The sequence below is a fragment of the Eretmochelys imbricata genome, chromosome 2, assembly GCF_965152235.1.
Source record: "Eretmochelys imbricata isolate rEreImb1 chromosome 2, rEreImb1.hap1, whole genome shotgun sequence".
Lineage (NCBI taxonomy): Eukaryota > Metazoa > Chordata > Testudines > Cheloniidae > Eretmochelys > Eretmochelys imbricata.
This window is the reverse complement of record NC_135573.1, coordinates 247,871,952-247,890,912: the sequence shown is the minus strand read 5'-3', so window position 1 is coordinate 247,890,912 and position 18,961 is coordinate 247,871,952. Positions and strand designations below refer to the sequence as shown.

At 39.7% G+C, this 18,961-nt stretch overlaps 1 protein-coding gene across 1 annotated transcript in view; it reads right to left on the bottom strand.

The window, feature by feature from the left end:
* VIPR2 (vasoactive intestinal peptide receptor 2) overlaps positions 1 to 18,961 on the bottom strand; it is an 81,144-nt gene that overhangs the window by 48,421 nt on the left and 13,762 nt on the right. Inside the window, exons 3-4 of the mRNA XM_077809484.1 lie at positions 16,506 to 16,613; positions 11,897 to 11,994 (exon numbers count right to left, since the gene is read on the bottom strand). Coding sequence (XP_077665610.1) covers positions 11,897 to 11,994; positions 16,506 to 16,613 — 206 coding nt within the window. The remainder of the gene's footprint in view (positions 1 to 11,896; positions 11,995 to 16,505; positions 16,614 to 18,961) is intronic.

Sequence of the window (18,961 nt, the reverse complement as noted above, 5' to 3'; positions counted from 1 at the left end):
CTGTACTAGTTGTTCCCACCTCCTTTTGACAAGGGCAGAGCTGGGCATTGGAGCTGAAAGCAAGGGGCCTTTATCTCCTGGGCTCTCAGTGACTCCCTTCTGCCTCTCAGGCTGTGTGGAGGAGGAGGATGTCGGATTCAAATGCATAGAGGACAAAAGCCAGATCAGGTGGAGAGGGAAGGAGTAGATTGGGGCAAGGAGTCTGGTGAGACTGGATGTGAAGAGGGAGAGAAACTGTGACCGGCTGAGTAAGGCGATTTGGACTGACAGGGCAAGGAGACTAGGACAGGGAGTGAGGGGAGTGGTGGCAAGTGCTGAAGCTGGGCCTGGGATCCCGGGGGCGGGAGAGATGCTGGAACTGGTTGGACAAGCAGAATTGGACTGGAAGCTAGTGAGGGAAATGTGGGGGATGACTGGGAGCCAGTTCGTTGGTGAGACTGCGCAGACGATGACACGGGGGAGGGAGGGAGGGAGACTGGACAAGGAGATTGGGGACTAGGAACCAGTGTGGGTGAACAAGGATATGGGAGAGGATAGACACATCTGACAGGAGGCTGAAGTGTGGGAGGAGAACTGGGACTGTATATGTGTGTATTGTAAAATCATCTCTCTGCATACAGTAATATACTGTATATGTGTATATTGTAAAATCAACTATTTTCTATGGTGTGTGGGAGAATTTGCAATTTGTAAGTTACATTTCCACTTTGCTTTGCAAGACAGAATAACAGTTTTTATTAAGGGTCCAGTGTGGCAGAGAGATGGGGACAAGGACCCATGGAGAGGGTGGTGAGGAAGACTGAATTTGGATGAGGAGCCCAGGGAGGGGGACTAGCTGGATAAGGAGCTGGGAATGGGGAACTGCACCGGGCTATGAAGGAGGGTGGGACTGGAATGAGAAACCTGTGAGGAGACTGGGACTGGGCAGACAAAGAGAAAGTGACTGAAATCAGGAGCCAGGGTGGGAAAGAGACAGGACTAAGACAGGTTGGAGTGGACGGGGCAGAAGAGTTGAGCTTCGGAGCAAATGGACAGAGCTTGGAATGGACCCCAAAGTTCCTGAGTTTCACCATCCACTCTGAGGCCAGCAAATATGTGTGATATCCACGAGCAAACTGTGTTTTATCCCCTTCTTATACTTGTCCTCATAGAGGATGACAACTTACTATTGCTATCAGTTATTTTGTTAGCTCAAGAAGTCTATATGGTAAATTGAAAGTTTCCAACTCCACTGATGAACCATGTGGATGTCAATATGATGCCACACAGTAGGATTTTTGTTATTTTCAGTTTGCTTTCCTAAAAAGCTAGGAAATTACACAAAAAAGTAAGTTAAACTAATATTACTAAGGTCACAAAGTTAAGCACTCAAAAGTTAATTAATTCCATACAATGCATATTTTTAAATCAGAATTTCATGTAGTATTAGGTCAAATGCCTTGGAAATCCAAGTATACTATATCAACAGTTAACTTTATCAACAAGACTTGCAATCCTGTCAAAAAAAAGACAACAGGTATGTTTGACAAGAGCTAACTTCCAGGAAACCAAGCTCACAGGCATGAATTATATTTTTAGTCTCCAACCTGTCACTGAGAGTCCCAAGTTAACTGATCTATTATTTCCCGCAGGATTAACATGAAGCTAACCAGTCTATACATCCTTGGGTCATCCCTTTTAAAATATTGGAATTACACTGGCAGTCCTCCAGGTCTTGGAAATTTCCTGTTTTCCAAGATATATTAAAAATTAGCATTATTGGGCCAGTGATCTCTTTAGCTAGTTCCTTTAAGATGCTTGGGTGTAAGTTATTCAGGACTGTTGATTTGAAAATATTTAATTTTAGCAGATACTGCCTCACAGCCTCCTTTGTTACAGATGGTAAATCCTCTGCTTCATTCCACATACAGAACAGAAATATCTATTGAACTTTTTGCCTTTTCTACATTACTATTTACAATTTACCATCCACATCTAGCAATGAAACTATTCTATCTGTAGGTATTTTAAAAATTCCTAATAGGTTTAAAAAATGTCTTCTCACTGTCTTTAATCCCATTGGCCATTGATTCCTTTGGCCTTAACAGTCACCTACATTTTTTAACCTGACTTCTATTCATTACCATTTACGTTCCCACTTTTCCATTCTTTATATATTGATTTTGTTATGCTTTATCTCTACTCCTACTTCTTGGGTGTTCCTCATTTTCTGGGTTCCCAACTTGATTTACTAGGGCCTAGTTTGCTGAAGTGCAGAGCATTACAACTACAAATGAAGTCAAGGAGAGCTGTGCTTGAATATGTAAAAAATATATACAATGTTAAGTTCTCTGGAAAAAACAGGTTGTAGGCATCTCATATTGGCTCCCAAAATTAATGGATACTTTTGACCTTAATATATCTGTGCCTCAGCTCCCCATATTTAAAACTGGGATAATAATGCCCTCTCACTTCACAAGGGTGTTGGGAAGATAAATGAATTAATCCTTGTGAAGCATATGGATACTAGAGTGATGAGTGCAATAGGAAAGTCAAGAGGACATTAATAATTCTGTCTTCAAAGCAGGTCTGAACAGGTTGCAGTAAATAAGGTGTGGGCCACACACTGAACAACAAAGAGAAAACAAAATCTTCAACAGTGAGTCATTAACTGAGCTGGGTCCATCCTGTGCACTGAAAGAGGCAGCAGTCTTGTGGAAATAATATGTGAAAACATAATTAAAGACTGTATTATAGTGCACATGCACAAGGGGGCTGAATTAAGGTTGCTTAGACAACCTTAATTCTGGCATTTCTTAACTTTGAGTGCTTGGCTTTGCAATGTCAGTAGTGTTCTTTTAATGTAGTTTTGTGTGTGTAATATACTGTATATGCATGTATTGTAAAATCAACTATTTTCTATGGTGTGTGGGAGAATTTGCAATTTGTAAGTTACATTTCCACTTTGCTTTGCAAGACAGAATAACAGTTTTTATTAAGGGTCCAGTCCTGCTCCATTTGAAGTCAATAAGCGTTTTTATATTTACTTTAATGAGTACATGAGAAGGCCCTTAATCACTTCTCATGGAAAAAGTAATGAAAAAAAGTGTAGAGTGTGGTGTAAATAAATACAGTATGACGCACAATGATTCAAATCATAAAGAGCATCGGTAGCAGTGAGTCCTGCATTATATTTTCTTGAGGAGGAAGGGTCCAATTTAGACTTTTGAGACGAACAGTCCATTAGTCCACAGCAATGATACATTTCAGAGATAACCGTGCTGTACATGTGTTCTGAATACACTTCGTGACATTAAGGAACTGTTTGAACAAGTCACGCTTGGCCGGATTTCCTTACTTCGATAGGATCTGTGGGTGCTCAGCCTCTCTGAAAATTCAGAATAGCTATGTCAGGTCTTTCTGCTGCTTATGTAACTCAGTCATAACCAAAGAGCATGGGAAATGGAAAAATACATTGTAAGTTACCGTGGTACCAAGCATTCACATTACTTCAAATGTGTGTTATGTCTTGCATTAATTTCCTAGCTATGTGTGGGTACCTGCTTATGGCCTACAAACACACATCAAACCCCGCTCCACATAATTCGTATGTACTGCTCTGTTTTATCTTAGGGTCAATCTACACTGCACACTCCCTTTACAGTAGTGTGTAGCGTACATACACAGCATGCCCCCCAGCAGCAGTATAAATAGCAGCATAGATGGCACTGCTCACGCGAGAAGAGTAAAGACATGCTCAGGCGAGAAGAGTAAAGGGTATGTACCTGACACAGTTCTCTCCACACCCAAGAAGGGCCTCCCCCATCCACACTGCTATTTCTAGCAGTGCAGTGTCCCGCTGTCTCCCCACCGCTGGAGTTTTTTACTACCACAAGGAGCCGCCAGAGGCTTTCCCCGCTGTCGTGGAAGACTCTGGCAGTGGGGAAAGGCTCTGGCCATAGGAGGCAATAGGGAAAGGGTCCAGGGTAGCTCCCTGCTTCCGGAGCCTTTCTCCGCTGCCGCCCCCTGCCAGAGCCTTTTACTGCCATGTGTAGCGGCACACTGCAGTGTGGATGCAACCTGCTTTTCACTGCAGCATGTAGCTACACATAGCCTACACGCCACACATGGTTTGCAGTGCAGACATATCTTTAGGCACAGCAGACTTGCCCAGTCTAGAAAAATGGGTTGAGGTTAGCGTATGGTCGCTAGCTGGCTTTTTCATTCATGCGGATGAATTTCAATGCCTTTTACCTTGCCTGACCAGCTTGTGCTGTGCCCTGTGCAGGGTCTTGGCACTACGAAAAACACCCTAAGAGGGAGCCAAGGATATACCTCGACCTATTAAATCTAGATGAAAGATACTGAAATCCATCCACACGACAAAAAAGGTGGTGACAAGGTTCAGATTAGTTAACACATCCCAATCTATCCTTGATCCATTTTTTAAGTATAGACAAGCCCAATTATTCCTATTGCTGTTATACCTACTAAAAATCCAATACAAATATTCAAAGGAGAAAAAAAAAAGGAATGAAAACTTGGATGGCCAAGGTGGCATCTGGAATTGAATCTCCTAGACTCTTGAAGGCTAATAGCTCACATACTGTATGGAGATTAGAAACTAAATACTGTAATAAAGATTTAAATTAAGCTCTGACTGTTAGCAACATACATGGCCTGATTCTCCTGTCTCATAGCTGCCAATCAAGAGTAACTCTCCTGAACTCGAGAGTTACAGCAGTGTAAACCCAATGCAAATGAGAGGAGAATCAAGTTGAGAGTATTTTCTTCAAAGCTACTATTGCAGGTAGGTTAGGAGAGAATTATACTTTAGTAAACATTCTCCACAAAGCTTCTATTTCACGACTATGTGCACTCAGTATATTGCGTAATGAACATTTTTTAGATGTGCCTAACTTGATGGCTATTGATTTACATATATTCTAAATAAGTGAGATAAACTGCAATTGTTAAATTTGTCTTTTAATATATTTTTAAAAAATGAACATTGAAACTTAAAATTCCATCTGTAGGGCCAAGTTCTGCCCTCAGATGCCAAAAACTTGCAAATGAAGTGAATGAAGTTGCTTTCATGCATCTGAGGGCCCTAAAGCATCAAGCTGTGCACACTGGCCAGCTATGTAACCACGTGATCGTTACTCCAATCTCTTTACAAAAGAGAAAGTATCATTGTAGCAAATAACTCATATTACAGATATAATCAAATGTCTTTGTTTCTCTTGAGAGAAAACTAATCTGACTCCTTGTACCCTTTCTATGTACCTTCATATTTAATTATTTTCCATGCATTCCATTGGTCATTTTATTTGGGATGTATGTGATAGAATAAAAGGGAAAATCAACTTGAAAAAGCATATTCCTGTATTCCTGGATCAAAGATTTCTGTAACTGAAAGAAGTCAGCAATAAAATGTTATGTGATGTCTGGTACTGTGTGAATTTAACAGCGCTTTGTGGGTAGAAAGTCTGTTGTTTCCTCCGTAAGTCCAAGTTAGGCCACCATGCTGCAATCAGATTCATGGTGGCAGACCCCTGGCTCCGTGTGGAGCCCAACTGAAACCAATGGGCTTTCACCTGGGTGCAGGGGATGAGCCAGCAGATCTAATGGCAAGATCAGGGATTAACTCAGTTTATCCCTCACTAAGACAACCTTTATACGTAAAGACAGGAGAGCAGAAGAATCCTTGTTGTTGTATTTAAAAAAAATTAAGGCCATGCTATTTCAGGCATGCTGAATCAGAAAAGTTTATTTTAATTAGTTTAAAAAAATTAAGTTGATAGTTTCCTGATTAAGTAAGATAACAATAAGATGATAATTAATTCAAATGATACAGATTAGGACCTAAACTAATTCCCACTAAAGTCAATGCAAAAACTCCCAACGACTTCAGTGGGAATTGGATCAAACCACTCACCATTTTAGCAAGCTAAGTGAATTTGTTCTTTTTGGGAAATTGGCAATGAAATATAATGGAAGCATTAGGTGATTTATTATTAAATAAACTCCTTCTATTCCAGATCATTAATAACCTGAACAGTTTGTCACCTTCTTATTAAATACCTATTCAGTATATTTTTACTAATCCCTTCTCTCTCATTTAAGTTTTTAAAACAAATTCATAACCCTTCAAAGCAAACGTGCCTTTCCCCTTCTGGAGCATAAAAATAAGTTCTCACCCTAATTGAGAGTAACTGCTAAAGAAACAGAAATAAACAATCATAGAAGTGTAGAACTGGAAGGGACCTCGAGAGGTCATCTAATCCAGTCCCCTACACTCAAGGCAAGACTATGTAATAACTAGTCCTGACAGGTGTTTGTCTAATCTGTTCTTACAAACCTCCAGTGATGGTAAATCCAAAACTTCCTTCGGCAATTTTTTCCAGTGCTTAACTACCCTAACAGTTAGGAAGTTTTTCCTAATGTCCAACCTAAACCTCCCTTGCTGCAATTTAAGCCCATTGCTTCTTGTCCTATCCTCAGAGGTTAAGAACAATAATTTTTTACCCCCTCCTGGTAATAACCTTTTATGTACTTGAAAACTTATGTTCCCTCCTCAGTCTTCTCTTGTCCAGACTAAACAAACACAATTTTTCCAATCTTTCCTTAATAGGTCATGTTTTCTAGACCTTTAATCATTTTTTTCTTGTCCTCTGGACTTTCTCCAATTTGTTAACATCTTTCCTGAAATACGGTACCCCAGAACTGGACACAATACTACAGTTGAGTCCTTATCAACATGGAGTAGAGCAGGCGAATTACTTCTTGTGTCTTGCTTACAACATCCCAGAATGAAGTTTGCTTTTTTTTGCAACAGTGTTACACTGTTGACTCATATTTAGCTATAAACCCCAGATCCCTTTCCACAGTACTCCTTCCTAAGCAGTCATTTCCCTTTTGTATGTATGCAACTGATCGTTCCATCTTAAATAGAGTACTTTGCATTTGTCTTTATTGAATTTTATCATATTTACTTCATACCATTTCTACAGTTTGTTCAGATCATTTTGAATTTAATCCTATCCTCCAAAGCACTTGCAACCCCACCCAGCTTGGTATCATCTGCAAACCTTATAAGTGTACTCTCTATGCCATTACCTAAATCACTGATGAAAATATTGAACAGAACTAGACCCAGGACTGATCCCTGCGGAACCACAATCAATATGAACTGAATCTATGAGATAACTCATTCAGCAGCAAAGATAAACTGCTATGTCTGTAGGCAACAAATTAAGAACCAGATTTCACTAGCCTGGCATATACTGAACAACACTTTCTTCAAGGGGACTGACTGTAGAAGAAATGGCTATTCAACATGAATGAGGGTAACAGAATCTGGTCTAAAACATTAAACCTCCTGTTTCCATAATCCCAGTGGTAATACCACTACACCACCACGTATACCCTTAATAGACACCCAATGCAAACACAGTTCCTTTCTTTTTACACACTTCTGGTGTACAAAGAGAAAGAAATGTGAAGATTTCATCACTGAGCCCTGTGAAGGGGAACACTTTCTATCTGTGCTGCCTAGTGGTCAAGCTGCCTTCCCCCTGGGCATTCCCCTTTCTTCCCTACCATTCTGCCCTGTAAAGGCGTGCCCTTTCAGTGACTCAGCCCTGAGCCAGGTCACATTCTCAGGCTATATACGAAGAATCCAATAACAAGGAAGTCTCCAGGATTAAGCAAGGGATTCAGGGCTTCCCCCTTGTTTGGGGTCTCATGGTCCAGACTGTTGTGTCTTCCCCCAACTAGGGATTCCCCACCAATGGGTACAGTTCTCTAGCTGTCCCTCTTTAGGGACTGGTATGGGGGCCCAGGCCCGGACTCATCCTTTCCAGCAGGCTCCAGTCCAGGGCCCAATGGCAGGCAGCTAAGCCCTGCAGCCTATGATGCTATGCAGCTGTCTCCTTGGATCACTACCTATCAGTCCCCTCTCTCCCCACAAGATAAAGTACTAATGTACAATGATAAAGGCTCTAACCTTTAGAGAGTCACAGGTCCTTCTTTGTAGGCTTGGACATGTCGCTATAGTCAAGCCTCAAGCAGCAAGTGCTCCTTCCCAGGAGCTCAGAGGGCAGGTCAGCTTCTTTCCCCTGTCTGCCTAATACTGAGCTACTCTGCTCCTCTTTTTAAGCTCCTCCTCCAGCCAGTGCAGGCTTTGCAGGTAGAGTGGAGTGAGGTCGCCTGGGCCCAGAGTAGTTCTTTAACCCCTTCCTTTCCAGTGTGGGCTTTGTTACAACCCATCACAGGTCCTCTTTGGACTTTTTGCCGAAATTTGGGCCCAGATCCAGCTAAACTATGCTGACTTCCACCAGCTAAGGATGTGACCCTTTGATAGTACTGTAACTCTGTACTGAGGCCTCACTTCAAGGAAGCATCCTGATTCAGGAAAGCACTTCAAACACATAGCTAAGTCTCACTGACTTCAGTGACACTGAAGTACATATTTAAGTGCTTTCCTGAACAGAGATGGATTTAAGCATGTGTTTTCCTGAAGTGGGCGCTTCACATCGCAAAATTTCTAAGGAAAGCCTCAACAAAGAGACTTTCATATTTCTTCCTCTACTTTGAAACTATAAATAAAATAAAATGTTAAGAATTAAAAGAACTAACTATTCTTATTTGAATGTACTGTCTATTTGCAAAGGAAATAGCTACTTTCTACTGACCCAGAACTAGTGAATTTAACTTTATTTTTGATACTAGATAACACTGAACAGATTGTCCAATTTCTTGTCAGGAAGGAATTTTCTGTCGTGTCACATTAGTATGGTCAATTTATTTTCTGGCAATGAAGTGCCCAGAACTGAACTCAATATTGCAGGGTCAGCCATGCCAGCACTATGAGGAAAGAGGAATTGGTGCCTCCCTGCTCTATGATATTATGGCACCTCAGATGCAGCCCAAACTTGCATTATCTCAGTTTCCATGATACACTATCCACTCGAGCCAGTTAGAAAGCGGTAACACCACAAAACATCTTGTAGTAACAGTGGGCAGCTAAGTATCTCCTTTCTACTTCCATCTTCTGGATTTTACCCTAGATGCTTTATTGTTGCTTGCCTTATTCCAGGTTGATTCATATTTTGTTAATTCTGCCCACATTTCCAACCTCTCTAGTTTCTCCTGCACTATTATTTGCAAATTTAATTAACTTAAGTTTCACACTCTTCACTCCAGATCATTAGCAACAATGTTAAATAAGAACAGGTCTATTCAAATACTAATTCCTTCATCTGCCACCAGGACTGCTACAATGTATCCCTTTTTATTTATTGGCCTTTGGTTGGTTTTCAATCCAGGTGACAATGTTTGGGTACATGACAGTTTGGTGGTTGTAAAAATGGTTCTCTGAAACAGTAAATCACTTTCAATTTTCCAAATATTCAGATGATTCCAATATCTCAGAATAACCATCTGCATACAAAATGGGAGAATAAAATGTTCCAGTCCATTTCTTTGTCAACTATTTTTTAGTTATTTATGTGTCTGGACTTTTTAATGCATTAATGAGCCACACTAATTCATGATATTTGCAAAACTCTTCATATACATAAACGAATAAAAAAAGTTCTTTAAAATGGAAAAAAACTTAGAGACTACAGATTACAGTTATGTGCATATATGAGATATGGAACTGTTACGTACTCACTGGCTTTTGACAGTCTTAATTGAGAAAGAGCAGAAGTGAACTAATTATAGTTTTCCAAACACGTTGTATTTTCATGGAGCACAGTGATTACTGTTAACACACATATGTATACGGAGTGGTATTGTTTTCTTTCTTTTAGTGTCTAAAAAGAATCTGGAATCCCTATATTATTTTGAAGGAAACTCAAGTTTTTCATATTTACAATAACTTTGGTTCTCTGTCCAGCATGTACTTGTTACAACACACGAAATGAGACAGGAAAAAGATCAGGAGGGAGTTTCTGGCAACCATTCTACCCTTGTGTGTGTTTGTGCAAGCACACACACACAGTGATGGGGAGGAGGGAATGGGGGTAGGCTGGGATAATACGCCTGCTGCTCTGGACAGGGTCCTGAAAGAGGTCAGCTGGAAATTTCATGCACTCCTTTGGGGATCAGGCTCTTCACTGACTCCTCCAACCTATTTCACCCTGAATAGGTCTACCACTTAGACACTGACTATGACTTCTTTAGCTTGGATTTCATCAGATCTGGCAGATAAGGCAATGAGTCATAACAGGCATATCAGACATGTCTACAGCTGACTGCATCTGTTGCTGGCAATCCTGGCTGGAAGGAGCAAACTGCTGGCAGTGACAGCTGAGTCAAGGTGGGTATCTATCTATCTGACAGATTTCTTTAGTACCCACCACCGAAGTCATTAAGCACCTGGAAGAAGTAGGACATATTCCTTCTTGAAGAATAGGCATCAACTTTATCATTGCATGGGAGGTACATAGGAGGAGCCCATCTCTCCATGTGTGAATGGGAATTTGACTGATGGTGGAATCCTGCATTTGCAAGTGAAGTCTTGCTCTGGTGTGATACTACAGAACTACTAGAAAACCAGGAACATTTCTCACAAATAAACAAAGATTGTGAAAAACGTATGCCCTTTTCTTGTTGAAAAATTTCAATGTTAGCTAAGTGTTCTAATCTGCAGGTGATGCAGGAAAACCTGGTAGCTCTCCTCAAAAGACATATAAGGGCAAGAAATGATAGAGGCAAACTGAGAGGATTACATTTTAACACTTGCTAGGATCATTTGTTCTATATCTGACAGCCTTTGGTCCACATTCTGATGTACCTTATAAACTGATGTAAATCCAGAGTAATTCCCATGAAGACAATAGAGCTAAATGTTCATTCTACCTATTTACTGTATTTAAATGTACTGTACAGATTAAATGATATATACAATCATATTAAACTAAAGGAATATTAGTTTGTATTATAAATACACAAAATACTTAAAACATTAGTAGTATGCAACAATAGCAGAAATTTTATAGTACAGTCACTGATAATGGCATCACAGTGCCTAGCACACTGGGTTCCTGATCCACTACTGGGGCTACTAGGCATTACAGTAATCCAAATAATAAATAATAATGATGATAATAATAAAAATAATCATTAGTTTTTTATCATTATAGTTTATGAACCCTACACCTCTGCTCTTAGGGTATGTCTACACTTCGAGCTGGAGATGTGATTCCCAGCTCAAGGAGACATTCTTGCCCTAGCCCTCATCAAGCTAGCATGCTAAAAGTAGAGTGTAGTCACAGTGGCGGGATAGGCCCTGACTACACGCTTAGGGTCTCATACGGGTATGTACCCAGGTGGCTAGCCCCTTCCACGGCTTGTGCCGTCATGGATACATTCTATTTTTCATTGAACGAGCACAAGTATGTTTCCTCAACCTGAGAATCAGACCCCCAGCTCAAAGTGTAGACATACCTTCAGCTTAGATGAGAATTTCAACTCAAATAAAAGATTTTCTATACTCTCAAACATGCGTACACAATTCCTGTAGATTTCAGAGTAATATGCATGTATTTGGGAGCAGAATTTGGCCCTATAGTTTCAAGCAGAGAAAGGTATAACACAATCCAATGGCTGGAAGTTGAAGCTAGGCAATTTCAGTACATAAGATGTACATTTTTAATGGTGAATGTAATTAACCATTGGAACAGTTTACCAAGGGTTGTGCTGGCTTCTCCATCACTGACAATTTTAAAATCAAGATTGGGATTTTTTTTAAAAGATATGCTTGAGGTATTATTTTGGGGAAGCTCTATGGTATGTGTTATAACAGGAGGTCAGACTAGATGATCACAATGGTCCCTTCTGGCCTTGGAATCTATGAAACTCTTTTGAACATCTGCATCTGAATGAACAGAATAATTATTTTTCTTACCTTACTGTCATCATCACTGTCATAATAACCACAAGCGCTTATGTAATCTGGAAATATCTCTGACCATCCATCACTTGTACAATTTTTGCTAATATTTCCTGTAAAACAAAAGTCACAAATTTTTCCACATAGATTTAAAAGCTTCCTAACCAACAGGCCTTAAAGCCAAGCTTCATAAAAACTGTGCCTTCTTGTGGAAACCACTCCATTAACATGCTTTATGCTCCAGCACTGTCATTAAGCAATCCCACATATTTCCATTCATGTGCACTTATTGTTTTAACATTTATTCTTGGCTCTGAGTCATACCAAATATCTTTGCTATGCTAAAGAAACATACATACAAAATTGCAATGCTATGCCTCCTACTTTCAATCATGGAGTGTTTGAACAGAAACAGCCTGAAAGATTTTGTAGTTTTGTTAAAATTACTCTGAAGGGAGTTTATTATCTTCCACTTTTAGAGAATTATTTGTAGTTAAAATAGTTTGCCGGACAAGTAATTTGAATGAAAATGGCTCTATACAAACCTTGATTACTCTAAACTATTATTTAAGATCTTCTGAGCAGGTGATATTAAGTGTTCTACTGAAAGAGTTATTGAAGTCCTTGGATACTACAGTAGTGAATTTCTACATAGACAGATGAACATGCATCTGGTTTATAGCAAATTCTGATTTAGCACATAATGCATTTTAAAGGCCCTCTCAAATTATGTGCACAGAGGCAGGGAGCAGGGAAAATATCACAATACAGGCAAACTTCAGGGACTTCCATCTATCCTCCACACCCATAATTCAATGGGGGAACCAAAGGGGAATCTTTTTGTTTTAACTATGAGTCAGCAGTGTGCCCTTGTTGCTAAGAAGGTATGAGTCAACAATGTGCCCTTCTTGCCAAGAAGGCTAACAGCATATTGGGCTGCATTAGTAGGAGCATTGCTAGCAGATCAAGGGAAGTGATTATTCCCTTCTATTCGGCACTGGTGAGGCCACATCTGGAGTATTGCATCCAGTTTTGGGCCCCCTTCTACAGAAAGGATGTAGACAAATTAAAGAGTCCAGCAGAAGGCAATGAAAATGATTAGGGGGTTGGGGCACATGACTTATGAGGAGAGGCTTATTTAGTCTGGGCTTATTTAGTCTGCAGAAGAGAAGAGTGAGGTGGGATTTGATAGCAGCCTTCAACTACCTAAAGGGGGGTTCCAAAGAAGATGGAGCTAGGCTCTTCTCAGTGGTGGCAGATGACAGAATGAGGAGCAATGGTCTCAAGCTGCAGTGGGAAAGGTCTAAAACTATTTCACTAGGAGAGTGGTGAAGCACTCAAATGTGTTACCTAGGGAGGTGGTGGAATCTCCATCCTTAGAGGTTTTTAAGGCCTGGCTTGACAAAGCCCTGGCTGGGATGATTTAGTTAGGGTTGGTCCTGCTTTGAGCAGGGGGTTGGACTAGATGAACTTCTGAGGTCTCTTCCAACCCTAATCTTCTATGATTCTATGAACTCAAGCATGAAAGGTCATCTGGCCTCTGTCAACTATAAACTGGTCAAAGTGGCCCTCTTATCTGTGATAAACTAGGAGCCCACACTTTGAAGCAATATGGTCAATAGCACATGGGGGAGACTTACCAACTAAGAAGATAAAAGTTATTCCTATGAGGTGAACATTATTCATGATGCAATACGTTACATAGGTTCAGACAGGAGAGGTGAGGTTCAATTCAGATAAGCATACAGGCTTTTGGAAGCTTATCTCAACTTCTGAGTCTGCAACATTGGGCAGGAATTTTGTGAGGACAGGCTTTCTTTTACAACTCTGATCAGTTTTAGGAGGCCCTGTGTCATGTGAAGTGCCATCTTTTGGGAAAAAATTCAAAATAGAGGTTCGGAGCAATTGTAGTGATTAAACATCTCATGGCACTTTTTGCAGAAGTAGAGGGGTTACAGTAACTTGTCCAAATTAATGTTTAGGAAATTACATTCTGACCCCTTAAATTCAGCCTCTAGTTTCAATTGTATACAGTATTATCTTTACTCAGTGTAGTTTTGTATAGTGTTGCTATGAGCTGTTGAGCAATAATCACTCAAAAAGAGGCTGCATTTCACGGATGGAGAAAAGAATTACTATGTATATGCAAAAAGAAAAGGAGTACTTGTGGCACCTTAGAGACTAACCAATTAGTCTCTAAGGTGCCACAAGTACTCCTTTTCTTTTTGCGAATACAGACTAACACGGCTGTTACTCTGAAACCTGTGTATATGCAGTATACCAAATGATTTCCCATTTCCCGTCAACTGGATTTGTCTGAATGATAGATTTGAGCTAGAAGATCTTGATCACATTTTACACATTCTAGAAATCTTTGCTTCCTTTTGTGAGTTTGGGTAAGGAACAATATTATAACTTTTGCTTAGCACTATGAATGTAACTGTGCTAGGAGAAATTGCCTCCTTCTCAGAATTCTCAATTTATGCTTATTCTAATTTATACTTAATTTGTGCAACTGATGACCCATCTTTACTCCTCAATCCCATGAACAGGTGCCAGATAGATTAGGTTTTCCTACTACAAGTGTGTTTTTGGAAGAGCCACAACTGAAACCACTGAAAAGCTATTTTCAGAGTTGTGGAATTTTGGTACAATGGAAGTTCTTGGAAGTTCTTGATATCCAACAGAAAAGCTTAAAGTTACAGGGATACGCTGTATGAAAAGAATCTTTTCCACAGACCTATTTCCTTGCTGATTCTGCCATTCTCTAAAGCCTAATACTGGCTAATACGGTCCAATGACTAGAACACCAAATTAAGACACTAGGACCTGGGTTTGATTCCTGGTTCGGTGATTTACAATGTGAACTTGGGACAGTTATATAACTTCATGCCACAGTTTCCCTACCAGAAAAATGGGAAAATAACACTTACCCACCTTGAAAAACATTTTGAGATCTACATGTGACAATCTACTTGTAAGCATTATGTAATATTATAAATTGCACTGACCAGCTGTGCTGCAGAATTAAAGCACTCTGGATAGATGTGACACTGGATATTACCAGCTAAACTAGGCCCCCTAGCAACCTGGCTAAGAGATTAAGCTGGGTCTTTCAGGTTGTGGTAAAAAACAACATGAAGGTGATTATAATCCCATGTAATTCCCACCACTGTTAATTTATCTAAATTATGTAGTATTGTTGCATGCATTTTTAAGTGCCCATCACCAGAGGATAGGGGAGCTCTTCCCACTAACAAATGGGAAATGCCCATAGGCACAGAGACAGTGACTAGCTTCTAAAAGAGCTGCATCTGGGTGGCTGTCATAAATATAAAGGGAAGGGTAAACCCCTTTGAAATCCCTCCTGGCCAGGGGAAAGCTCCTCTCACCTGTAAAGGGTTAAGAAGCTAAAGGTAACCTCGCTGGCACCTGACCGAAATGACCAATGAGGAGACAAGATACTTTCAAAAGCTGGGAGGAGGGAGAGAAACAAAGGGTCTGTGTGTCTGTCTATATTCTGTCTTTGCCGGGGATAGACCAGGAATGGAGTCTTAGAACTTTTAGTAAGTAATCTAGCTAGGTACGTGTTAGATTATGATTTCTTTAAATGGCTGAGAAAAGAACTGTGCTGAATAGAATAACTATTTCTGTCTGTGTATCTTTTTTGTAACTTAAGGTTTTGCCTAGAGGGGTTCTCTATGTTTTGAATCTAATTACCCTGTAAGGTATCTACCATCCTGATTTTACAGGGGGGATTTCTTTATTTCTATTTACTTCTATTTTTATTAAAAGTCTTCTTGTAAGAAAACTGAATGCTTTTTCATTGTTCTCAGATCCAAGGGTTTGGGTCTGTGGTCACCTATGCAAATTGGTGAGGCTTTTTTATCCAACATTTCCCAGGAAAGGGGGGGTGCAAGTGTTGGGAGGATTGTTCATTGTTCTTAAGATCCAAGGGTCTGGGTCTGTAGTCACCTAGGCAAATTGGTGAGGCTTTTTACCAAACCTTGTCCAGGAAGTGGGGTGCAAGGTTTTGGGAAGTATTTTGGGGGAAAGGACGTGTCCAAACAGCTCTTCCCCAGTAACCAGTATTAGTTTGGTGGAATATTTTGTACCTTGGGGAAGTTTTGACCTAATCTGGTAAAGATAAGCTTAGGAGGTTTTTCATGCAGGTCCCCACATCTGTACCCTAGAGTTCAGAGTGGGGGAGGAACCTTGACAGTGGCGATCATGACTGATGTAAGTCAGGTCAAACACAGCAGGGCCCTCAAGCTTGATCAGTGTCAATGTATGAGAACATCGACTGAAATCTGAAGTTCTGGAAACAATAAATGCCATTTGGGTAATCAGTACAATTTGTTTAGTGCTGTCATGATGCCATCTCATACTTTCTTATTGGCGCCATTGAGAAGGCTCATTCTTCTCTCTCTAAAAATAAGACAATATCCTAAACTCCAAATACATGCTTTTACAATTTACTGTACATAAGCAAATTTGCAATAGACATAGAGTAAATTTCACCCAACTGAATGGTTTCAGGTGAACCTTGCAGTGCGTGAGGTTATTCTTTAAAAAAAAAATAAGGCCATAAAATAAATACATAAAATAACTTAAAACAAAATACCTGGTTTGCTGAAAAAGTGGCTAAATACTTTTGGACAAGGGACAGTGACAGTCTCTCCAATTTCAGCAGGGCGCCAGCAAGTAAGGTTATCCCAAACTCCAACACATCCTGTGAATGATAATGAAAGTTGCAGTCCTGAATCCATCAAACTGAAATGAACATCTGGAAATAAATCTTGGTCATCTTATTCCTACTTAAGCCAATGGGAGTTTTGAAGGAGTAATTAAAGAAGGATTTGGCCCTTTAAGGAAAACTGCTAAGACAATATTTACTAGGAGAATGGTAAAAGGTTTTACAATAAGAGCCCACTGATTAGCCAGTCACTTTGCAAATCAGTGCCCTTGTTCTGGAAATGCAGCTGCTATGAAGTCTACCGCACAAATAATGTCATCTTGATGTGATCATCCTGAAGGAATCATCTGTAAGTAATGAAGATAACGAAGATTAATGAGTAATTTCTGAGGGTTCATATGCATTAGTACCAACACTAAATTTTAGAATCCCATTAAAATGTGCTTAATTAAAGCTAAATAGGACAGGTGCTTCTATAGCAATACATACAACATCCAAAAAAGGAGTTCATTGCACTAAGCAATAGGATAATTAATTATTTGAGTCCATTCTGATTGATGTATTTTCAAAGCAGTGTTCAGGAGTTACAAAATCAACTTTCCTTACCAAAAAAAATTGGTTTTGGGCAAAGAACTCCTCCTCCCACAGATGCATTACCAGGGCATTTGATTCTAACTTTCAGAATGACAGATAAAGTACAAGGCCCTGATCCTGCAAAGACATATGGGTGTGCTGAACTTTATGGAACCTGGGCACAATCCAATGCCTTGTCCTTCCAATGACCATATTGGGTACTGGATCAAGCCCTGTGAATATTCAGTGGAACTAATCATAGTGCATAGTGCTAAACATGCACATAATTTCTTGCAGGATCAGGGCCCAAGTAAGCAGCCAAAATAATTAAACATTATTTTTATCAGGATTTATAAAAACATCCATTGGTGTATGTGCAAGATTCTGGGCAGTTACATCAATAAAACATTTAAAAAAATGTATATTGTGTTGCCAACAACTGGCAGAAACAATAGACTACCTGCAAATTAAATGTACAGTAAATGTAATGGAGAGAGCATTCAAAAATACCCTATCCTACTCAATACTTCTTACATTTTTTGGTAAAGGATGATGGAAAATGTGTTCCTTTCAGCAGAGAGCATAAAAGGCCAAGCTGATTCAGAAACTGCTCACATCTTAGGATTGCTCTGCTAAAACATTGATGGTCTTAAATACACACTGTAGATTTAATGTGGGTCAGTGGTGTTACACTTTTTAAATTCTAGAAAAAATATCAAAAATAAAAATGGGATCAGTAGAAAATAATTATTTTATCCATTTCATTTCACCATGATACAGCAAAGGCTAAGCGCCATCTTTTGTTAAACATGTCAGCTGTGCTACCTGTCACTGGTTTTACTCATTTGAAGATAACACCATCAACACAAGGTAACATCAGTATTCCAGGACTGGTTATTTTTTAATTAATGAAGAGATTATGAGCAGATCTGTGGTACAAAAGAATACATTTAGTAATTTTCTATTTGATAAATCTACAGTACAAAATGACACAATGTACATTCCAACAGGGGTGGAATAGTGGGGGTCCTGAGAGTCATTGAACCAAACTGTAAACCCTGGATATGATAAAAACCACTTCAAGCCAGAGGGTGCAGCAGCATCCCCAGCACCTATGCATTCCAAAATCTTCTGCTATAACCAACCTACATTGCTTCACATTGTAAGGCCAAGCCAGCACCGGAATGGAAAAACTTTACAAAAAATGGAAGAGCTTCAAAGTGATGTCTTGGCATTTCTTTAAAGAAGTAAAAGGAGCAGGTTGGGGTGGTGGCTCCCTAAAGCGATCTGCTGTCTAGAAACCACTAGATGGCACTTAACAATTGGATTATAGCAGAGAGTGCCAATTCAAACAAAGTCTTAGAGAACTCTGGGAGGAGGGGTGTTTAATACTTTTAGTAAAGGACTTGTGTACAATAAATAAGATAAAATGAAAGACATCTGAAAATGAGCCAATAGGTTGTCAGCTAGGCCATGGTTTGTTTTTAAAGTTTGGGAAGCAGTCAGATTTTGTACTTGATTTCCACTCACATGGTAATCAGACCATACATTGAAGAGGCCTCAGTGCCTATGGGCAATGTTTTTCCAGTCCAAGGCTCTGAATGCAATACTATGCAGTATAGCGTACATGGCAGTTTTCAAACATATGGACAGAAATTCGTTCTGCATCTTTTTATATGTAAATGAGAATGAGAGGAAAAGAAAGAAGGGCAAAGAAATTACAGGCTTAGGAACAAAGCAAGTTTAGAGTAAGCTCACTTAATGCTAATGACAAGAAGGTGACCACAGCCATAATAGCCAAAAAATCAATA